Consider the following 23,259-nt stretch of genomic DNA (forward strand, 5'->3'; position numbering starts at 1 on the left):
ATGGAATCCTAGGTTAAGTTTTATAGGTTATTTTGGTTATTGTCTTTCTTTATTTTTTCTCTCTTGAAAAAATAGTTATAATATTAAAAAGGACAATATTTATTAAAAAAAATGTTTTATAAATTTTTCATGTATGTATGTGCTTTTAATTTATATTCATGCCACATATAATAATCTTAAAAACTATTAAAATAAGAAAGGTTAACATAATATACTTTTAAGTGAGAATTTGTAGTGATTGCTATTTTTAAGAGTTGTGTATATTTATCCTAAGTGCTATTAATTATTAATTATTTTGAAAGGTAATTCAATTATCCCTAATTTTTATTTAAAAATATTTTATATGAAACATGTTTATTCATTTTGAAAATTAATTAAATTATAATTATCAAAATTTATATAAAATTCTTTAAAAGCCAAACATGTTTATTTAATAAATATTTAAATCTATTTATTTATAAATAATTCTAAGCAGCCCTTTAGAAATTAAAAAAGGCATATATTATAAATTAGTTAAATAATACAAGTGTATATCACCTTTCAAGAAACTAGTTTATATACAATAAAAAAAATATTTCTTCAAATATATTTTGAACCTCTTATCCCCATTAGATAAATTGATGTTAAAACTTGGACTTGCACAAATGCCTGGGAATTTGATAAATTGTTATCTCTAGTCAATGTCAATCACCCTGTCAATTTAAAAAAGAAAAGCCAGAATACTTTATTCAAACATCAATCTTTATTTGTTAATTATGTGTGAGAGTAATATTTGCCTTTTTATCATTTCTAGCAATAAAATAAAATAAAGTTAACTAGTAAAAGAAAATAATGTTCAAAGAAAACAAAAACAGAACTAGGTTAAAAAAGAAAAAAGAAGAAGAAAACCTTGTCATTGTCGAAGTTGAAATACAACTTTTGATGCATTTGTCGCTTGTAAGGGAACAAAAAAAATCCTAACCTTTATTACATTTGCCGCAGAATGAATGTCGTCCATTACTTTTTGGTGGAAGAATGACATTTTGTCCAATAGTTAACTGACATTTTGTCCTTGTTTAGGGACGATCTTGTCTTATAATGGAATGCTCATACTCTTTAGTATTAATTCTCTTAGGGTTTGGATTCAAATTTAAATACTTTCTTTTCTTCAGATTTTATGAAAAAGTAATATATATATTTGTTAATTATCTATTAGGTGGTCACTAGTAATAGCTTAAGTTCAAAAAATTTATTTTTATTATGGTTTTAGTTTTGAGTTCTATAACTGCTAATATGATAATCATTAGAAACTTATATGATCGTTCACCCGGACAATATATATATATATATATATATATATATATATATATAGTAATTTTAAATCAATAGTATCTGAATAAATAATCTATCTTAAATGACAAAGAGTTAAATAGAAAATTTAAATCTAACTCAAATAAAAACAAAGTAAAGAAAATAAAAAAGGGATAAATTAGAAAGGTGTATTTCAAAAACATGGGCAATTTAGCTTGGTTCACGGATCGAATCATAAAAAGAGTCTATAAATTAAAAAACATAAAATTTAAGGTAGCAAACTTAGGAAAAAATAACACAATTCAAAATTTATTTGGAAAAATAACAAAGTTTCATTATCACTAACTATAATCTAAAAGATGTGACCAAAACACTGCACGCACAATAATATTCATCCTCTCATATTTTACAGTGGATATATTATTCAAAATTTTAATTTTTTTTAATTTAGTCCTCAAATATTTTTATACAATTGCATCTTTTTTTAGCCAAATTTAAGGACAATTAAATCAATTTTTTTTAACTATGGACAAAATTGAAAAATAAGGAATCAAAGTAGAAAATACACCATAAATGGGTAATGGCTTCAAAGTTAATAATAAATGTTTTCTTCAGTTCTCGAACTTTGCAATATATATATATTCAGTCCCTCAATATTTTTTCAATTCAATTTTGGTATAAAAAGTTTATTTTTGTTATTTTTAGTCTCTGATTTGAAAAAAGAGAGGAGTCATCGGAAACCAACAATAGAGTGAAAAAATCAGCATTTCAACAAATTTTAGCCACCAAAACAGTCAAAATAAATAAAAGATTTTTTATTTCGAGTTGATTTTGGATTTTTTGGTATTTGTTTTTTTTTTGTTTCTAGGCCATTTATGAGTTTGTAAAGATGTTTAAACTTTTTTTTAGATATTTTAAGTCAAAATAGGTTGACAATAGAGTTTTGGGTAAAAAAACATATACATGTCATTTATCTCATTAGACAACGTGTTGTGTGAGATAGTTTTTTAAACAAAATATTATGGTGAACAACATGTCAACATGTCGTCTATCCTAAATATATTTTAAAGAAATAGGGCCCGCATGTAGGTTACTCTTACAAGCCCGCACATGAGCCCTTTAAGGGGCTAGACCTAGTGACACCTAACCTCTTTTTTTTTTAATATTTCTCTTTTATAAAAATTATATTTTTATGTGTGTTTTTTAAATAATTTTTTAATTAATACCTCTTCTCTCTGATTTTATTTTATTAAATAAAAAGTTAAGTTTAATAAACATAGTCACTAGTTATTATTAGTGAATTAATATCTTGATATATATATTGGTTTTTTAACTTTTCTATATATGTATTTAATTATTATTAATAATTTTTTTTATTTATCAATACAAGTAATTTTTGAATTATTTAATTAGACATATTCATAAGATTTTTTATTTATATTTAATATTTTTTATATAAAAAACATGTTGGAAAAACTTGTATATTTAATTTTTTTATTAAAAAAAATTCAATTGCGCTAAAAAACACAAACACGGATAGAATAACTAGTTATTATTAGAATGTAAAGCTTTCCATCAACTCTCTGAAGCTTATAGGCTGCAATAAGACATTAAAAATCATAATTTGGCATAATAATAACAGTACTTGTTTGTCATTTCGAATTGTAATTGTAACTATATCAATCAATCTAGTCCATGAATTTCAGCTAAAACTTCCCACATCAATGTCTCTACAGTATTTTTCTTCCAAATGGCCCCAACAAGACAATAACTGCTGCAAACTCAAACAAAAACAGATATGCTACTTTTTGTTGGAAATGAAACATTATGATACAAGTATTGTTGAAATCCCATATTGTTACAGAACTCCCCTTCCATCTGTCCATAAAAATTCTTCAGAGGTTGTATCATTTGAATGATAAAGAAAGATACAAATTTTCTGCATCAAAAGAAGATTATGGACGCAGGTAAAGTAAGATGAACAGAACTCTACTACATTTGTGGCCCGTGCTCTCCCTGGCCAGATTTTTTTAACATAAAACAAGAATTCTAAGGAAAAAAGAATTGAGATCTGAGTAATTATTTGAATTGATAATTTAAATAAAATGAAACAAAAACAACAACAAAAAATAAATTACAACAAAAATAACAGCAAAAAAATAAAAAAACCTTGACCTGAGTCCATTTGAAGTATAAAAAATGTTAAAGGATGAAATTAAAAAAAAACATTTAAATTGGATTAACTCATAAACTTTGCGACCATGGACATAAGATTGAGATAAACTCATAAAAAAAAAGCAAGAAAAAAGTTTGAAATCTAATTCATAATAAATCAAATGAGAACATGATAACTCCGTAAAAAAAATAAAATAAAAAGGAAAACATTGAAGCTCAATCTCTAGCAAATGAAATGTTGCAGGAAAAAAATATATAGTTAAAAAAAGTCCAAAAAAACTTGATTCTAGCCCACCCTAGTCAAGATGCAAAATCTTTGACTTCGTCATGATATCAGGGTAACCGCATTCAAAAGCAAACTGAATAAAATCATAAAACTCAATTATTAAACAACTCAATGTTGAAGAATAAAAATAAAAAAATAACTAAAAAACACAACAGAAAAAATATGAGTAAACTTAGGTTAACCCACTAATTCTGCGACCATAAGTACGAGATTAGGATGCCCAATAGAAAGGAAATACGAAGACCAATTTATGATAAATAAAATATTAAACATTAAAATTAAAATAAATCAATTTTAAAGAAGGACCAGAAAAATATTTATGCACTTTTAAAGAAGCAAGAAAATTTTAAAATTTAGGTAATTGAAAGAAATTGCTCGAGCTATTAGAATGGCGACCCAAAAATCAAACCAAAAAAGTATCATAAAGAGAGTATCTAATTTTTATATTTAATAAATTGATTTAATCTTATTTGAAAACAAAAATCCTTTGAAAAAAAGCTAAATTTAATAAAGACTGGAAAAAAAAAACTCAAGGTAACCCGTGGTTTTTTCAAAATGACTGAAAAATCCCATGGGAAGCAAAGAAAAACAAAAAAAAAAATATTTGAGGATGAAACCAAAAAATATAAGCTTAAAAATAAAGAAAAACAAGTAAATCCAAGTAAATCTTCTAAATCCGAGTTCATCTATCAAACCTGCAATTCATTAAATTCCAAACTTAGACTCAACCAAGAAGCTCAATAATCAACCAATTTAATGTTGAATGATGAAATAGATTAGTTTAATTTAATTAAAAAAATTCCTTTTGAAAAATATATATCTAACAAAGAAAAACAAACCTTGAGGTAATACCCAACCAATTTAATGTTGAAGGATAAAATAAATTAATTAAGTTAAATTAAAAAAAATTCTTTTAAAAAATCTAGATCTAAAAAAATGGAAGAAAAAAAAACCAAGCCAACTAGTGTTATACTCAAAACAATTGAAAAATCCCATAGAGAGTGAGAAAAAAATGTTGGAAAGCGTAATAAAAAAAATAAGATATAAAAAGGAAAACAATTAGCAAAATTTGAGTGAACCTCCTAAACTTGAATTAATTTATCAAACCTGTGATTTATTATATTTGAACATACAAATGTTTAAATCTGTAATAAATATTTATTTTTTATATTATTTTATTTTTAATTATTTTTCTACTTCTTTTCAATATATATATATATATATATATATATATATATATATATATATATATATTATTGATGAGGTTACCAATGGACCACATCCATCGTTATATTTCAGAGAGTTGGAAAAAAATTACTGCAAATATCACTGTTACTGTTAACTCTCCAAAAAAATTACAAATGGTATTCCATAGATGATATGTTATATTCACCGATAGAAAAATAAAAACACAAATGAAATTGCATACAAGATTTTGTTGGTTATATGGAAAACTTCCTGAGGGAAATACTGATGGAATGAAGTAGGAAAAGTTTTTTGGCGTGCTTTGTCTGTTTGTAAATCAATCGGTAAATTGATTATCGACGGACTCACCGACATATCAGAAATTACCAACGAGAGTTTTTTTGACAGACTGTTTCAATTTATAAGCCTGTCGGTAAAATACTTATCGATGGACTATGAGTTTAATTAATTACGGATGAAAATTTTTATAAGTAAAACTGTTAAAATCTGGTAGTATTTTCACCGGTGGAAGAAATATTTGTTGAACCATACAAAACACTATGTCTGTGTGTTATTGTTTCTTGTGATCATCATGGTCATTCTCGTTATCGAATTATGCTATACTAATGAAAACTTCGCTGCGATTTGAAAGTTTTGTTTTCTTTGATTCCACGATCTAAGGGTATTCGAAAGTTCCGAGAAAGAAATATCTACTTGGCTTGATATATATTGTGCTATGGTTTCCTGAACGAAATTCTTTAGGAATATGAATTACAAGCGAAATTTCTGGCAGAAGAGTGTCCTCCAATCTCTTGAACGAAATGGCAAAAGGCACAAAATGTCCATAAGTTGCAGCCATCACACACACATCTTCCAGCAACTTGCTGATCAGTGTCCACCAGCAGTAGTGCAAGGCAAATGTTTATTTGATCGATGTGAATGAGCATGTTGCATCTACGTATTCATTTGAATTATGACGCATAGAAGCAAACCTCCAAGATTCAGTGTTCCACACCAGCTCTTTCACTGTTTGATTGCTAAAATTCTCGAAACCCATAAGTTGTTTAGCCACCATGAAGGGAAACATGCTTTCCAATTTCCTTATTGGGAATCGGCATCTCATAACGTCAACTATGAATGTCCCTTCCCATAATGGAAACCTGATCACTAATATTTTGGCAAGATATTTTCATTTGGAGCAGCTCATTTGGCCAACCAAACAATAAAGCACGCAGATCGTGAAGGGTTTATTGTTATCATGTTGCTAGTTTGCTACCAATAGATGGCCAATTACGTGTGGTTAGAAAAGTTTTAGATTTTATTTTGAGAGGAGTTAATTCCAAAGGCATTTTGTCGACGCAAGTTGACCTCAACCTGAACACTATTAACACACAGACAACACCATGCAAGTAGCAGAAAGAGACATAAGGGCTTTAAGTTTGACAAGCTAGTCCTTATTGGCTTAGCGTTATTTGATTTCATTCTCACAAAGCACAAAGCAAATTGCTTCTCATTAGAAACAAAACATGGCCATGACTGAACCTCCACTATATGGATGAAATTCGAATTACTCTGGATTAGCCCCAAGCATAGAACCAAAATAAAAAAGACACTTATTGTACATGCTGATCATCAATGGAAAAGCACTGTCCAAACTCAAAATGACCAGAGAAGCCCATCCTTCAATGCACACACCACTCCTTTTCTTTGTGTAGTGGGCAAGAACATGATGAGAAACCTTTCTTTCTGCGACTGAAACGTTGTGTCGATTGGACCCTTCAAGCACCAATTTAAGCACTTACCAGCTTGTTGGAGAGTTTTTGCAATAGGACTACAGTTTCTTGGACAACCCACATTCTACGATGCAAATATACTCCTTGCATAAAGCTCTTAATATTATTAATCTTGTTCTAAAAAATGGATCACTTAGCTTCCAGTTCCTTGCATAGAATTAATCCCATTAAAGTATGTTCAATGCTGTTGATTTTATATATTTAACTGAAATTCTATTCGTATCACCGAAACATTAATTTTAGCGCAATATTCTTCGTGTTTTAGATCATTGTGCTGCCATTGCAGTTGGCATTTGTTTTACATTTTCCAACAACATTGCTTACACACCAATTTGCATAAAGGAAAGTGCTGAAAGTAGACTAATTTTTAGAAATTAGTTGAATAGTTGACCGGTTGGGAATTGGTTGACTACATGAGACATAACAATTGAGTGGAATAAGTTGAAGCGGTCGACCGGTTCAATTGACATAATACAATTCCTGTTCAGATTAGAATTTTCTTGTATTAGTTTAATTCCTTGATTATTTAGGACTTTATGCTTATAAAAAGGCTTGTAAAACATTATTAAAATGTACAAAAAGAGAGAGAATAACTAAGAGAGCTTAGAAAAAAACGCTTAATAAAAGTATATCTTCCTCTCAATCTTCTTCTTATTCTTGAGTTTTTTACTTTGCATTACTGTTTTTGATCCTCTACCAGACCCAACCTTCTTCTAACAAGTGGTATAAAAGCTTAGGTTTGATTATTTAACATAGTCAATCCAAACTTCCCACTTTAATGTCCTAGGTTGACAAAAGACAACTATGAAACTTGGTGTATTCGAGTAAAAGCTTGGCTAGGTTCCCAAGATGTATGGGAGATGGTTGAAAAAGGCTTTGAGGAGCCTATAGATGGACCAACATTGACTTTAACCCAAAGGGAGACCATGTAAAAGACACAACAGAAGGATAAACAAACACTAACAATCATCCATCAATGTCTGGATGATGCCACTTTTGAGATAGTGACTAATGCAACAACTGCCAAACAAACATGAGAAGTTTTGCAAGAATCAAACCAGGGAGCTAACAATGTGAGAAATGTACATCTACAAAAGCTATGTGGTGACTTTGAAAAGTTAAATATACTTAAATCAGAGAAAATTTCAGAATACTTTGCAAGAGTATTGACTATATACAATCAAATAAAGAGATATGAAGAAGAGATATAAGAGACACGTGTGGTAGAGAAGATCTTACACTAGCTACAAAAGAAGTTTCATTATATGGAGACCACCATAGAAGAGTCGTAAAATATAGATGTTCTTTCAATCCAAGGTCTCATGGGAAAATTATAAGCCTATGAGAAAAGGTCAATCAGATTCAAGAGGATATGGATGCACAAATATTTTTTTCAAAGCAAAATGATTCTGGATATTTCTAAGGGGGGTAAAGGACATGGACAAAGAAAAGAAAGATGAGGAAAAGACAAATTTAGAAGAAGAGGTCGCGATAGCCTCAACAGGTTAACTGGTCGACCACATAAAGCAAATCGGTCAACCGATTACACTGATAGTAACACTCTAAAATTTAGGTTTGACAAATCAAAAGTTAAATGCTATAATTGTCAAAAGATAGATCATTATGCTAGGGATTGTTGGAGTCCAACCAAGAGGGTTGAGGAGAATGCAAATCTAGTGATAAAATAAGAGAAAGAAGCCACCTAATTACTATTACATGATGAAAGAATACAAGATAAAGAGAACATGTGGTTTCTAGATAATGGTGCCAATAATCACATGTTTGAAGATAGAGACAAGTTTATAGAGTTTGATGAATTAATTAAAGGTAATGTCACCTTCATGGATCATTCAAAATTTTCCATCAACAGAAAAGGTACGATTCTTATAAAATTAAAAAATAAAAGTCATTAATTTATTGGTGATGTCTATTATATCCTTATTATAAAAAATATTATATTGAGTTTGAGACAATTGTTAGAGAATGAGTATGAGATTAAAATGAAAGATCATACTTTGACATTACTTGGCATTAAAAGAGCTATGATTGAAAAGGTAGCTATGAAAAAGAATAGAATGTTCTTGCTAAACATAAAGATGAATGTTCCTAAATACCTAAATACATGTGTGAAGGATGAGACTTGGCTTTGGCAGATAAGACTCGGGCATGTAAACTTTGACAGCTTGAAGATGATGGCACAAAAGGAGATGATGAAGGGTCTACCATCCATTATATATCCAAATTAGTTGTGTGAAGGATGTTTAATGGGTAAGCAATTTTGTAAAAGTTTTCTGAAGAAGTCTACATCAAGAGCAAGTCAATCCTTATAAGAAATACATGATGATGTTTGTGGTCCTATCAAACCATGTTTGTTTGGTAAAAATCTATATTTTCTATTTTTTTTTATCTATATCAAACTTAGGTATACTTCTTAAAAAAATGTCTAATGTATTTAGTTGTTTTAAAAAGTTTAAGGCATTAGTTGAAAAAAAGAGAGTTGTTATTCTATAAAATTATGACAAATATATAGGATGAATTTTTTTTAATGATTTTAATGAGTTTTATGAAAATTATTGTATGAAGAGACTCCTAATAGAGCCTAGATCCCCACAATAAGATGGCGTGGTAGGGAGAAATAATAGAAGCATCCTCAATATGGCAAGAAACATGCTCAAAACCAAGAAGATGCCTAAAAGGTTTTGGGTTGAAGCTGTAATTATGATATCTACTTGTCAAATAGATATCCTACTAAAGGCTTGAATGACATGACTCCACAAGAAGCATGAAATGAAACAAAGTCATGTGTTTCTTACTTGAAAGTTTTTGGGAGCATTGGCTATATGCATGTAGATGATCAAGTAGGATCAAACTAGATGATAAGAGTAAAAAAATTATCTTTGTGGGCTATGAATAAAAGTCTAAAAAATACAAGGTTTAAAAACCTAATAAAGAAAAGATGGTGATTAGTAGAGATGTTGAGTTCAATGAAGAAGGAGCATAAGATTTAAAGGTAAATGGTGGTGAGAAATATAACTTCCTACTGATTCTTGATGAATAATATAAAATATATGAAGATCATCAATAACCTATAGTTACACCTCCATAAGCACCAATAAGCTCAACTTCTCATTCTTCTTCTTTAGTGGAATCTCGAGTAGTGACACTCCACCAAGAAAGATGAGGAGCCTTGAAGACTTATATGTGACAACTAATCCTATTGATAATGATGTAACACTATATTATCACCTTGGCACATGTGATCCTATAGTATTTGAAGAAGCAATAAAGGATGAAAAATGGATAATTACAATGGATGAGAAGATTGCATCAATTGAGAAAAATGACACATGAAAATTAATTCCTAGATCAAGTGTAAAAAAGTCAAAAAGTGTCAAGTGGATCTACAAAGAAAAGAAGAATGCCAAAGAAAAAGGTGGAGAGGTACAAATCGAGGTTAGTGGTAAAAGGCTATAGTCAAAAGTATGATATTGACTATGATGAAGTATTTGCTTCAGTTGCTAGATTGGAGACCATTCGATTAATCATTGTCACCGCTGCCCAATATAGATGAAAAATCTATTAAAAAGATGTCAAATCAGTCTTTCTTAATGGTTTTCTTAAAGAAGAGATTTAATGAGCAACCTATTGGATATGAAGTGAAGGGACATGTAGAGAATGTAATAAAATTGAACAAAGTCTTGTATGGATTGAAGCAAGCTCCAAGGGATTGATATAGTTGCATTGATGGCTATTTATTAAAGAATAAATTTGTTAAATGCCCCTATGAATATGCTATCTATGTGAAAATCAAAGAGAGTTGTGATACTCTTATTATAAGTTTGTATGGGGATGACTTGATCTTTACAAGAAATAATCTAAAGATATATGGAGACTTTAAGCAAGCAATGATCAAGGAGTTTGAGATAACGAACATTAGTCTTATAACATACTACCTAGGGGTTGAGATAAAACAAGGAGGGGATGAAATCTTTGTAAGGCAGGAGAAGTTTGCAAAGGAGATTCTAAAGAAGTTCAAGATAAATGATTATGCAAAAGTGAATACTCAAGTTGAGTGTGAGGTGAAGATGTTAAAGAATGATGAAGGGGAAAATATAAACTCTACAACATTTAAAAGTCTAGTTGGGAGTTTGAGATATTTGACATGCTCTAGAGCCAGATATTTTTTTGGGAGTAAGACTTGTGAGTAAGTTTATAAAGATACCAATTATGACACACTTCAAAGCTTTGAAGCAAATTTTTTAGTATGTCAAAGGTACTGTTGATTTTATCTTATTTTATAGATATTCTAATAGCTTTAATTTGTGGGTTACAGTGATAGTGATTGGACTAGAGATATGGATGATAGAAAGAACTCTATAAGTTTTGTTTTCTATATGGGAGACACAATATTGACATGAAGTTCAAAGAAGCAATCTATAGTCTTTTTGTCAACATGTGAAACTATACATGTAGCTTCTACATCATGTGTTTGTCATTCCATATGGCTAAAGAGATTATTGAATGAATTGCAATTGCCAAAATAGAGGCCTACTAAAATTTATGTAGACAATTCATCAATCATTGCAATAACAAAGAATCCAGTATTTCATGATATAAGTACGCATATTAACACAAGATTTCATTACATGCGAGATTACATTGCAAACAAGGAAGTTGAAGTCAAGTATGTGAAGACATAAGACCAAGTCATAGATATCTTCACAAAGCTACTTAAATATGAATTATTTTTTTTTATCAAGATGAGAACTATATTGAGAGTTATGAAGAAATCAAATTTAAGGGGATGTTGAAATTTTATTGATTTCTAGAAATTAGTTGAACCAGTTGATGAATTGAGAATAGATTGACCGGATAAGACAGAACAACCGGGTGGAATAAGTTGAAGCGGTTGAATAGTTGAGAAATGGTAGATCGATTTAGTTGATATAATACAATTCTTGTTTAGATTATAATTTTTTTATATTAGTTTAATTTCTTGATTATTTATGACTTTATGCCTATAATAAATTTGTAATTTAACATTATTGAAAAAAAAACTAAGAGAGTTTTGAGAGAATCAGTTAATAAAAAAGCTTTGCATTACTATTCTTTTCTTTATTCTTAAGTTTTTGACTGTACATTATTGTTTATGATCTTTTACCACATCCATCCATCTTCCTCCGACATAAACTTACTAAGGAAGCTCTGCAAAGTTGACTTGAGATAACTTTATCCATCCTCTGCAAGTTGAGACTGGACTATTATCGAGTCATATCGCCATTGCAAGCCCACTTCAAAATCTCACTCATTGATACTTACGTGGAAAGGGTAGGATTTGTTGAGTATTCCCATTTGCTGGGTACCATGATGTTCCCTCCTGTGACGGGGAGATGGATGAACCTAACGATTACGACTCAACCAATAAGAGGCTGCCGCTATCAACTTTTCTAATGGTAACATAATTGAAACTAGAGAGGGGTAATCAAGAAAAACACATCACTATTTCACAAAGCTGATGGCCTTTAGGATCAATCCACTAGGTCACTTACAATTTTTTTAGCGAGTTTACATGTTTCGTCATGAACCCATTTCGTTTCTTTAAACCTTCATTTTTTTTTTTTGAAATTGACCAACTGTCATCTATCCACCTAACTTAGGCCGATTTTCTTATTAAAACTCATTTGATATTTGAATACTTTTTGCGATCTGTCTTGCCTTGGACTGTCATTGGTTCATTTTAGGGGTGGGAGGCTAACTTGTAAGGGTAGCTCATATTTGGTGAAGGAGTGGAAATATGAATAGAAATCCTCGTTTTCATTGTGCCAATGCTGATCACTCTGTAACATCTTGAGAAAGGAAGAAGACTGATTACTATATAAAAAGAAATTGGATAAATCAACTGCAGAATTTACAAGTGAGAAGAGAATGAAACAGAGAGAACAGAGATCTACATTAACAGGGGGGAGGAGATTCGATACATATGCTGTTGTAAATACACAATACCTCCTTTTTTTTCTTTTCATGTACATAATAGAGTGAAAGAATAAGAAGACGACCAGCTGAGCTCCAAATCTACCTACACCCAAAAGCTACAAGCTGGTCCCTCAAAACCTCTCACTCTAAAATAACCAAAGAAAAAAAGCTGAAACATAACCCAGGAACAGGGTTGTTGATGATACTGTATAGAGAAGCAGATTCCGGGGACGTATCTGCAAGCATCCCTCTGGAAAAATCTCCTCTCTCTAATCTGCCAACAAAAAAACTAGATACAGGACACCAGGCTATACCATCCCAGCTAGGCCTGCTTCTCCAAATCCTTGGCACCAATAAATGTGCCATGAAAACCATATGGAACTCTAGATGGAATCTTCACTGTGGCTTCTAACTTTAAATTCATTGCATTCACAATTTGTAGCTCCGATTTCCACTCCTTCTCATCATGCACGAAAGCTAAAATGTACCCGTCATCTTCCCTCTCCGAATTGGGGTCTCGTGGAAGAAACAAGGGCTCTCCGCCAAATTTCTGGTCTCCGTAAGTGTGCTTGTGTACCTCCCCAGTTGAGAGGTCTACCTTAGCAAAACCTGAAACCTTAGGCCATGGCTCAGCAAGTGCTAAGTATGCGAACCGGGTCTTTCGACCGAGCAAGTTCCGGTTCACCATTCCAGCTTCTAAATTGACCTGATCAGCTTCAGACATGATTGGACGGCGAGTTGACTTGCCAGTCTTCAAATTGAGCCTAATTTCTGATAACACACTTTTCAAACTCTCATCACATTCATTGAAAATGGAGTCTGGTGGGGTCATACATGATCCAATCACAACAACCTCATCAGTCTCGGGCTCCTCCCAAGCGTTCCAAAGATGGAAACAGAAGCAGTCAGGTGTTTCAATCCACCTCATATTGGAAGCACCAGTGGCATTCTTGTCCAAAATCCCAAACCTTGCCATCTTATTCTTGTCATAAATCACCGGAGACCCTCCCCGAATCATTTCAGGCAATTTGAACACAACTTGCTGATCAGGAACCACAACAAACCTCTCTGTGATTGCAAAATCATGCATCATAGTAGGTTGATCAAGTGAGATTTCAACATCAGGTGACTTTTTTCCATCCGGGGAGAATCTGAAGTACTTGAGGTAAGGCTTTTGAACAACATCATAACTAAGTGCAAACAATTCACCTGAAACTGGATCAACTTTTGGATGAGCAATCATTGTTGTCTTAAGCTGACCATCAAAATCATAACGACCAACTGTCTTAAGGTCACCAGAGGGCAGTACACGAACATGGTATGGCAAATCATCTTCAGACATTGCAAGTAAGTGACCATCAAAGTAAACAAGACCAGCGTTTGCAACACCAGTTCCATGGCTAGGATCAACAATACCAAAAGCTCCACGGGCATAAAAAAGCAAGAGTCTAGCTATGCCTGAATGACCATGTAGCTCACCTATTGCTTTTGGGAATAAAGGACGTCCCAAGTCACGTTCTTGAACTAGCCTATTGGTCTCAGTAAATCTGCTAGAATAGCTGACTGAGCCCTTGTTGAATTGAACAGCATGAACCATGCCATCACCATCGAAAAAATGGTGACCAGCTACTGGCTCGTGGAGTGGATTGGCTCCGTTTCTTAGATAAACACCTTGAATGCTATCTGGGATTTCCCCGGTGACCGGTAAATTGTGAACGACGGGCTGTTCCGGTACCGGAGCGAAGTTGCCAGAGATTTGGACTCTGGGGTCAGCTGTTTTGGGCAAAGGGTGCTGACGTTCATGTGAAACCAAGGCAGTTTCAACAGCATCTAAAGCCATAGCTGCTGTTCTTTGTAAGAAATTCCATTGTTTTTGCGGCTGTTGCTTTTGGGGCACAACCACAACAGGAGAGGGCGTGTTTTGTTTTGGGTGTCTGGTGGTGGGATTGGGGATAGTTGTAGATGGTGTGCACGCAGTGGATTGCTTTGGGAAATGGAGAATGGAGGGAGTTTGGAGTGAGCACTTGATGTTGACATTGGGCTTTCTACCAGGCCTGTTTAAAGAAGACGAAAATGATGAGGAGCCCAAGGTTGTAGGCACTGCTGTTGCTGTTGAAGCCATGTTTCTCTATTTTGGCAAAGTTGCTTGAGCTATAGCTGTGATTGGTGTAAGGAAGAGGGTATTCTTTCTTTTGGTGCGCTGCCTTGTTGGGATGCGAGAGCGGTCTTGTTTGCTTTTGGTTCAAAGAAACAAGGAGTTGTGTGAGAGAGAGCAGGGAGGGAGGGAGGGAGGGAGTGAGCTGATCTGAGGAGAGATGGCAGAGAGGGAAGCGGTATATATAGAGAGAAAGGAGAGGGAAGGAGGTCCACCGGGAACTTGTTTTAGATCAACACGTGTCTTGTAAAACAGTAGAAAGAGAGCTCAAAGGGAGGGAGGGAGGGAGGGATTGACGAAGTGATAAAGTGTGGGGGTTGCGGGGCATAGCTGCTTAAGACTTTGACACGACCACCCTCTTTTTCACTATCTTTCTCTATTATAAAATTCCTTTTTTATGTACGTGTATTTGCATAATGACACTAATAGTACTACTATATATCATTTTTTTTTAATTTCATATTAGCTACCAACAAGTACCAGAAGAGAGAGCGGAAAAGGGCTTCTTGCTCCTCGAGAAAACAACTACACATGACAAAAAAAACCCAGTATGGCCAATCCAATAGAAGGATGATAATATAATAAAAAGAGGAGAAATTCCTTTTCCTTGTTAGAAGACCATTATGGAAGAATAGTGTACTGTTAATGGAGGGGAGGGTTGATGGTAATGGGGCGTTAGGATTGATTGGGGCCTTGGTGGGGAGGTACGTTAATGGCTTATTGGTCCCTTTGAACACGTCTAACCCCGCGTTCTTGCCTCTTCCAAGAGTAACCTGCCTCTACACGTGGCTCGCTCTTTCTTTCTTGTGCTGCCGCTAACTTCACAACGAAAATCTTAGGTCACCTTTCACATACCCCACACGCCTTGCCTCCCAATCCCAATTCCAGTTTTTATCTATCTATTAATGATCTAATCTTTATTTCCCACTTTATTATTAATTCCTACTGAGTGAATGTTCCTCTCATCCCACATTTTTCTGCTTTGTGCTCACGGCAAATGCAAAGAAAATCGATCCATTGCTGCCACTGTTGTTGTTTCCTGCTCCACTTATTGTCATCATCTCTTGTTTCGCGTAAAACTACTTGACAGTACCACACAGAATTTTCTACCTCATACGTTTGGATTTGGTTCAATTTCTCCCTAAGCATGTAAAGATCTTTTCTTTCTTCTGCTTTTCAACAATAATTCATTGTCATCTTTACTCACATCAAGATGGCCATGCATGAAATTGCATTCCTAAGAGTTTCAAGTAAGAATATTGGAGAATATTTATTATATCAATAACTCTGTTGATATTAGACTTCATCTAAGGGAATGGAGAGTGCAGTGGGAAACTCCTGTGCCATGCACTGTGTGGTGATTAAAGGCACCGATTCCCAAAGGAAAATTGAGCTTCAGCTGATTTGGGAAGCAAAACTAAGACATATTACAATGGTGGCCATCATCAGAAGGTAGCGCATAGGATCTCTGTGTTTTTTTTTTTAAAGGGTGTTTCTGAATTCTTGGTAATAGATTCAGAGATCCAACAAATACTGTCCCCGTTATAGATTCTCGAAAGAGCATTTGAAATATATATGTAAGAAATCTCTAGCACTTAATTATGTAGAGTGTAGAGTCTTAATTAAATCATTAGAGAAAGAATCCCAATTATCCTTCATGATATCAAACACAAAATGATTGTTTGAGATTATTAATGTTTTTAAATTTATCATTGATAATTAATTTGCAAGCCACATTTTTTTTAATTAAGCACGAGTAAAAGGATACATCTTTTTTTCTTTTGTGTAAAATCCAAAAGTATTCTGCATATATATTCATGCGTTGCAAATGGTGGGAACCCCACATCCCAAAATTTCATAAAGATCCTCATAAAATTCAAAAGTTAATATTCTTTGTTTTTATCCTCACAAATATTAGTTTAATATTCCAAGAAAATGGAGGTGGCCAGGCGACCGGCCATAAATTTCAAATAATTACAGCAAGGCAGTGATTTTCTAGGGAAGTGAGGATTCCTTAACTTTGTAGAAAAACTGGCTACGTCCATGGTCTAGAACCTGCCAGTGGACCAAAACCAATCTAAAACATTGGATATTAATTAACTAGGTATAGGTAGAAGTTTGGTTCGTTAAGAAACAAAAATTGCAGCAAGAGCTGGGTATTATTAAATCTCTCCTGCCCCATGTGAGATATCTATCCTGAAAATACTGTAATGATTAGATGCCCTATTTAATGGCTCTGCCTCTCTATTCTATGTTAGCATATCTCCTCCAGAAAGATTTTTTCTCCTCTTCCTCACAGCAAAATAATGTTCAAAATGTTCTTCCGATTATATATATAATTACTAAATATTAATTCTTGTGTTATGATGTTGTAGGTACAGATTCCATTTTCATCAACTAATTACACAGAGCTCGCCATTGTTTATTATTATCTTGGTCTAACCGCCGTATCCTCCATTCATGCTCTTTCATATGAAGAATAGCATTATATTATTAGTGGGATTAGTCTCGTTAATGTCATGGATGACCCCAGACCACTAAAAGAGCATAATATTTTATTCATTACTATAATATTACGAGACATTAATGGATGAATTGATGATCGATAGAGATGATCCTCTTTGGTATATGCCAGATCTTTAATATATAGACACAAGCTTCCTTACGTGTATGGGCTGCTGACTAGGACGACAAACTTGCGAGTGATCAGATCCCTAATTTTTAATACATGGTAAGGGATTAAAAAAAGGGGGGGGGGGGAGAATTTCTACTATAATATCGTTACTAGCTTGCAATTAAGCCTAATAATACAAAGACTGGGTTTAACTACCTGCAATAGTGCACCTTCTTTCTGCAACTTTTGATTATTTCGTCGGATTTATAATTGCTTTACTTGTTATTCTATCAACTTTGTGATCAAGGTTTGTGTGCTTAATTAGTAAGTATTCCTTATTACTTAATTAGGTTACAAAAAGTAAAACAATGGCGTCGGCAGGTTTTTATCAATAAAGCCAATGATGGGTTTTACCCCACTGATACCCTTGACCTTGCAAAGAGAAATTAACTACATGTTTCAGGTCAGTGATGGATGCAGAAAAACACATGTGCTGTTTCTCTTTTTGGTTTTGTGCTTCGTACGAGTGTTACATTTTCACAACCTTTTGATCTCATGATTCCACAATTGCTAGGCCTAGCTAGCTAGCTGAGCAGGACGTAGTACAATATACTGGGACATGTCGAAGCTGTTGCTACATATAGCTAGGCTAGCCCATTAGCCGACCACTTCTTTGTGATAAAAATTATTCTGCTTTTCAACTCTGTGCGTACATAATTTCTATGATCTAGAGACAGGTACAAGTGGGTGCATGTCGATCGTGGCTGGTCACTTCACCCAATCAGAGAAACTTCATAGATATTTCGAGGTGCGATCCATGGAGAGATCGTATGATCTCACCACATGGACCAGATTTTTTGCTCTGATGTCATTCAATTTTCTTGTGCTTAATTAACTGCATTTACACTCCATTTCTCATTTATTTTTTTTATTATTATATGAATATTTAGAATAATTTATATGTATCTTAATTAATTTTATGAATTTTAAAATTAAAAATTATATAAATTTTTAATGACTCTAAATTTTATAAAACTTAAACTGGTAACTTCTAAAAAATAAATTTAGAATCTAACTAGTTGAGTTATACCTTTTTATTTCTCATAAATTATACTTAGAGTAATTGAAGCATGAAGTTATATGTGATATTAATCTGTGCAGATACATATAAACTGCATTTGCACGATCAAATAGAGGTTGGTTTAGGCATAATTGGATAATTAAATTAATATGAGCTAATAAATTATTGATGCCCGCGATCCATAAGAAGTGGGCAATTCACGTGATTTTACTTTAAAATCAACATCATTAATACGCAGCCGACATGCATGGAGTAAATCACATTATTATCAGGAATTTACCAGGCTTGAAATGTTTGATTGATTATAAGTAAATTCCTATAATTTTCCAGAATTAAGTCCTCACATATCTCATGTCCCTTGGGGATTTCAATTTATATATATACATAGATTTCTATATATATATATACGTATACATATATATATGTATGTACACATACATACATACATACATATTGAGACAAGGCCCTCATGATATATGTAGTTAAGGAACTAGACAGGTATCATGGATTGAATTGATGATTATATAGTCACGTGTGCCCATTCAAACCTTCCCTAAATCAAGAAAAGAAGGAACATTAAACAACATAAATATTTGAAATACATTGATATATTTCCTCATTTCAATGCACTAGATGCATGTAGATTAAACCTAGGCCTCTATATGAGAAGTGTACATCTTTGATGGTTGAAATTAATCAAGAATGTTGAAGGACCCATATTTAAGTTGTATAATGATTATATATATGCTACTGTGACCATGTTAAGTGTTTATTTGGTATTGTGTGGTAGTGGTTGTTTTTATATAAAAGTGTTTTTTGCTTGAAAATACATTAAAATAATATTTTTTAAATTTTTTTAACACTAACATATTAAAACAATCTAAAAACATCAGAAAAAAATTTATAACAATAAAAAAATTAAATTTTTTTAAAAACATTTTTCATTGACAAAAATAAACAGAATTTAAATTCATAAGGTCGCAGCACACATGCATGTAACACGTGCCGGGACCACATCATTTGGGCACTCTATATGTGTAAGGTAGTGATTGATCACATGGTGCCACATGCTCAAGTTTTGTTTTTTTTTTGCCAGACAATATTGATCTTGATCCATTATTGTTTTTTTTTTAAAAAAAAAACAAAGAATTAATGGAAGAAATTATTGATTAAGATTGGTGGTATTCGATCGTTTCTCTTCCCTTTAATTAACTTGTTAGCATTGGTCAGTGGAAAAGGGAAAATGAAGTTCTTGTTTATGAATGCTAATAATTTATTTCTCCCTGTATTTTATAACTAACGAAGACTTGGAAGGTAAGATTAGGCTAATCTTAATTAGGGTAAATTAAACAGCAATGCGTAGTAGTTGGGTTACGAATCTTGAAATATTCTTCAAACTCCAATATTATATATATATATATATATATATATATATATATATATATATATATATATATATATATATATATATTTCCCTTTTCTTTAGCTTTTGTATCGTTTCGTTTGAACATGATCTTTGACGATGATATTGATTGCAAATGGTCGACTCTAGCTATAATCGACCATCGTCATGTGCCCAAAAGAAACAAAATTTATGAGGAGACACAAGAACATATACAAATAGCCGCCAAAATCTTAAAAGGCAACTTCTATTTTGCTGGATGTGTGTCATTAATTCTCGATTAGTTAATTGAGGTTCTTTATGCAAGTTGCCATTTCTATATCTATAACAATAGCTAGATGCCTCCTGTGTATTTTCAGATGGGTAGCATGGAAGGTTAGTGTCTCTGGTGGTCATGGACATGTTATCCCAAAAACAATTGAAGCTGCCATTTCGTTGACCTCGTTGGACCAACCGACATTACCTGAAAAAACTGATTAACTGCCTAGACCAACGAACCTGGCAGGACCCCTTTTTTTGTGTAATTAGTGGCACTAATCTATCAACTAATGCTGTTTGTTTTGGCTACATGGAACGTTAATCTCTCAATTAATTGCCGTTTCTTTTGCCTAAATGGAAGGCTGCAAGGTTCAAGAAAACAACGGGCCGGTGCATGCATGCCTTCCTGCTAGTTCTACTGTATATGTGTGCATTGCATGATTCTCCCATGTACATAACATATAGAGAGAAGACTCAATGACCTGTGAAGATAAAAACATTAATGATGAAAGTAGCAGAACATTAAACCTTATTCTTCACAATGTGTCAACTACTGCTCATAGAACTGGAAGACAATGAGGCAGGATAAGATTCTCGTGTGAGAGAGAGAGATCAGGTGTCGAGAAATGGTCTCTCTCAATGGCCCATTTGAAAGGATTGTGCTTGGGATCAGGCACATGGAGGCACAATAAAAAGGAGAGCAGATGTGAGGTGATTGGATACCTGAAACCAAGAGTGGGAGTCTCTTTCTCTGTATACAGAAAAGATTATTATTATTTGTTGACACTACTTGAAAATGAGAATTAGACAAGGACTCACTGATGGCTTGTCGCCAAATACAAGCATTAATTTGTCCCAAGTTTCGGTCAGTAGCAAATTAAAATACAAAACGATATGTACCAATCATTATAATAGCTAGCTTGGCTCCCAAATATTGCACTGCTTTGCATCTCTTTTATTGAATAACCTTGCAATCCGGCTCCATTGCATGATTCTTATTCTTCTTAACGTTTCCATATACACCAGAAAAAGAAAAGAAAAGGATCCAAAGGAAGAAGAGATTCATCACTTGATTACGTCTATGAAGTTAATTAATCTGGATCCATGGATTCCAATTGGGTGGTTTACGAGCCATCAACAGCCTTTATGTGTTTGCCACATGCAGGTATGTATAATTCAGAAAGAAGAAAGGTTCATGATGAAAACATAACATGATTGCATTATACAAAACACATAATGCCAATGTGTTTATGCAGAAGGTTGGTCAATCTAGAACCTTACCAAGTCAGCCCTACCAGGTGTCGAAATCGGCCACAATCCTACTTGGAATTTTACTTAGGTGGCAGGCTGTCACAGGTCATGACAATAGCCACTTGGACCTTTCACTGAATTTGTCCACCCGTCCCACTTACCTAGCTAGCTAGGTGATACCTAACTTTTAAGTACTTTGCTTTCTTCTTCTGGATATGATAATCTTTTAAAATCTAATATATTTAGAAATAAAATTTTTAGATATTTGGACAATAAATAATTATATATTCATGTCAATATTTCATTCTTCATACTTAAAAAGTGGATGATAGGTAGTAAAAAAATACCAACAAAACAATCTATTTTAATGGGGCTTAAGATCACTCAAATGATAAAATTATTAACTTTTAATAAAAAGATTATAATAAATAAAAGAATGATCATTATATTCTAAGAACAAAAATATTTGTTCTTGTTTTAGTATGATAAATACTTTGAAATTTAAAAGTATTAGCATCTAGAGAATATAAATTGTGAACCCTTTACCTAAGTGGTTCATGAGGTATTTATAACTTCTAGACCTTATTGTTTTACTAAAGTGAAGAGGCTAGAGAGTCATTATCTCTTAATAGTATTAATGATGAATAAATATCTCTTACACAATATTAATAAGGAACAAATATCCCCTATACAATATTAATAAGATGGAAATATGGTAGGTCCTTGGGAAAAAAATTATATACCTACTGGTGCACTACTAGATTTAACAGTTTTATCGTTGGAAATTTTTGCCGATATTTACATTCACAGTCCATCGGTAAGTATTTTACCAAAGAGTTCACGGACAGAAACAGTCCGTTAGAAAAACTTTCATCAGTAATTTCTGATCTATCAATAATAAATTTATCGATGGATTTATAGACGGATAAAGTGCATTAAATTTTTTTTTACCTGTTTCATTATGTCAGTATTTCCCTCGAGAAGTTTGCCATATAACTGACGGAATACCGTATACAATTCTATCGATGTTTTTATTTGTTCATTAATATATTCATCGGTAAATATAACATATCACCGATGGAATACCATCTGTAATTCCATCGAAGAGTTAATAGTAATATTGACATTTGCAGTAATTCTTTTCTAACTTTCTGAAACATATCAACAGATGTGGTCCGTCGTATCATTGTTGATAATATTTTAAAATAATTAAAAAAAGATATATTGAATAGAAGCAGAAAAATAATTAAAATCAAATATATAAAAATAAAATATTTATATGTTCAAATACAATAAATTTAAAACAGAGATGGCGCTGGAGGAGGAAAAGGAGGAGGTTAGTCGTTGCAGAGACCGTGGGGCAATAAGAAAGAGCCCATGGATCACTCATGTTTGATCTCATCTCCATTACCACTTGGCAGAGTTCTTTATAATCTGAAGTGAGTCGTTTATATTTTTTTATTGAGATAGGTCGTCTGATCTTGTACTTGTTAGTCTAACATCACCTTGAACTCAAGAGTTTGAGTTTCAGAACTAATTGCAAGCATCCAACGGTCGAAACACTATGGGTCATCTGCAAGTTCTTGGTTGTGGTGTTGAAGAGTTCGTACACCCGATTTCTATCAAGCCCACTAGATGATCTTGCCTCTAACCACAAATTCGGATCGAGATATGGATAGGTCAAAGGATTGTCCATGTATCTCTCCTTCAAGCGACTGTTATATGTATCTTGGAAAAAAAATTCATCAAATTGAAGGAAATTATAACTTAATAAAAAAATAGTTGAAAATCAACAT

The 23,259-nt window shown here is 32.7% G+C and overlaps 1 protein-coding gene across 1 annotated transcript; it reads right to left on the minus strand.

The window, feature by feature from the left end:
- Positions 1 to 12,597: 12,597 nt before the first annotated feature.
- LOC133690583 (9-cis-epoxycarotenoid dioxygenase NCED2, chloroplastic-like) lies at positions 12,598 to 15,009 on the minus strand. The gene has a single exon (XM_062110844.1). The coding sequence runs from the start codon at positions 14,822 to 14,824 to the stop codon at positions 13,025 to 13,027; it is 1,800 nt and encodes a 599-aa protein (XP_061966828.1). The 5' UTR covers positions 14,825 to 15,009; the 3' UTR covers positions 12,598 to 13,024.
- Between the last annotated feature and the right edge of the window lie 8,250 nt (positions 15,010 to 23,259).

This window comes from Populus nigra, chromosome 1, assembly GCF_951802175.1.
Source record: "Populus nigra chromosome 1, ddPopNigr1.1, whole genome shotgun sequence".
NCBI lineage: Eukaryota > Viridiplantae > Streptophyta > Magnoliopsida > Malpighiales > Salicaceae > Populus > Populus nigra.

Coding starts and splice junctions, on each gene's coding strand:
- LOC133690583 (XM_062110844.1), bottom strand. CDS start 14,824: ATGGCTTCAACAGCAACAGCAGTGCCTACAACCTTGGGCTCCTCATCA.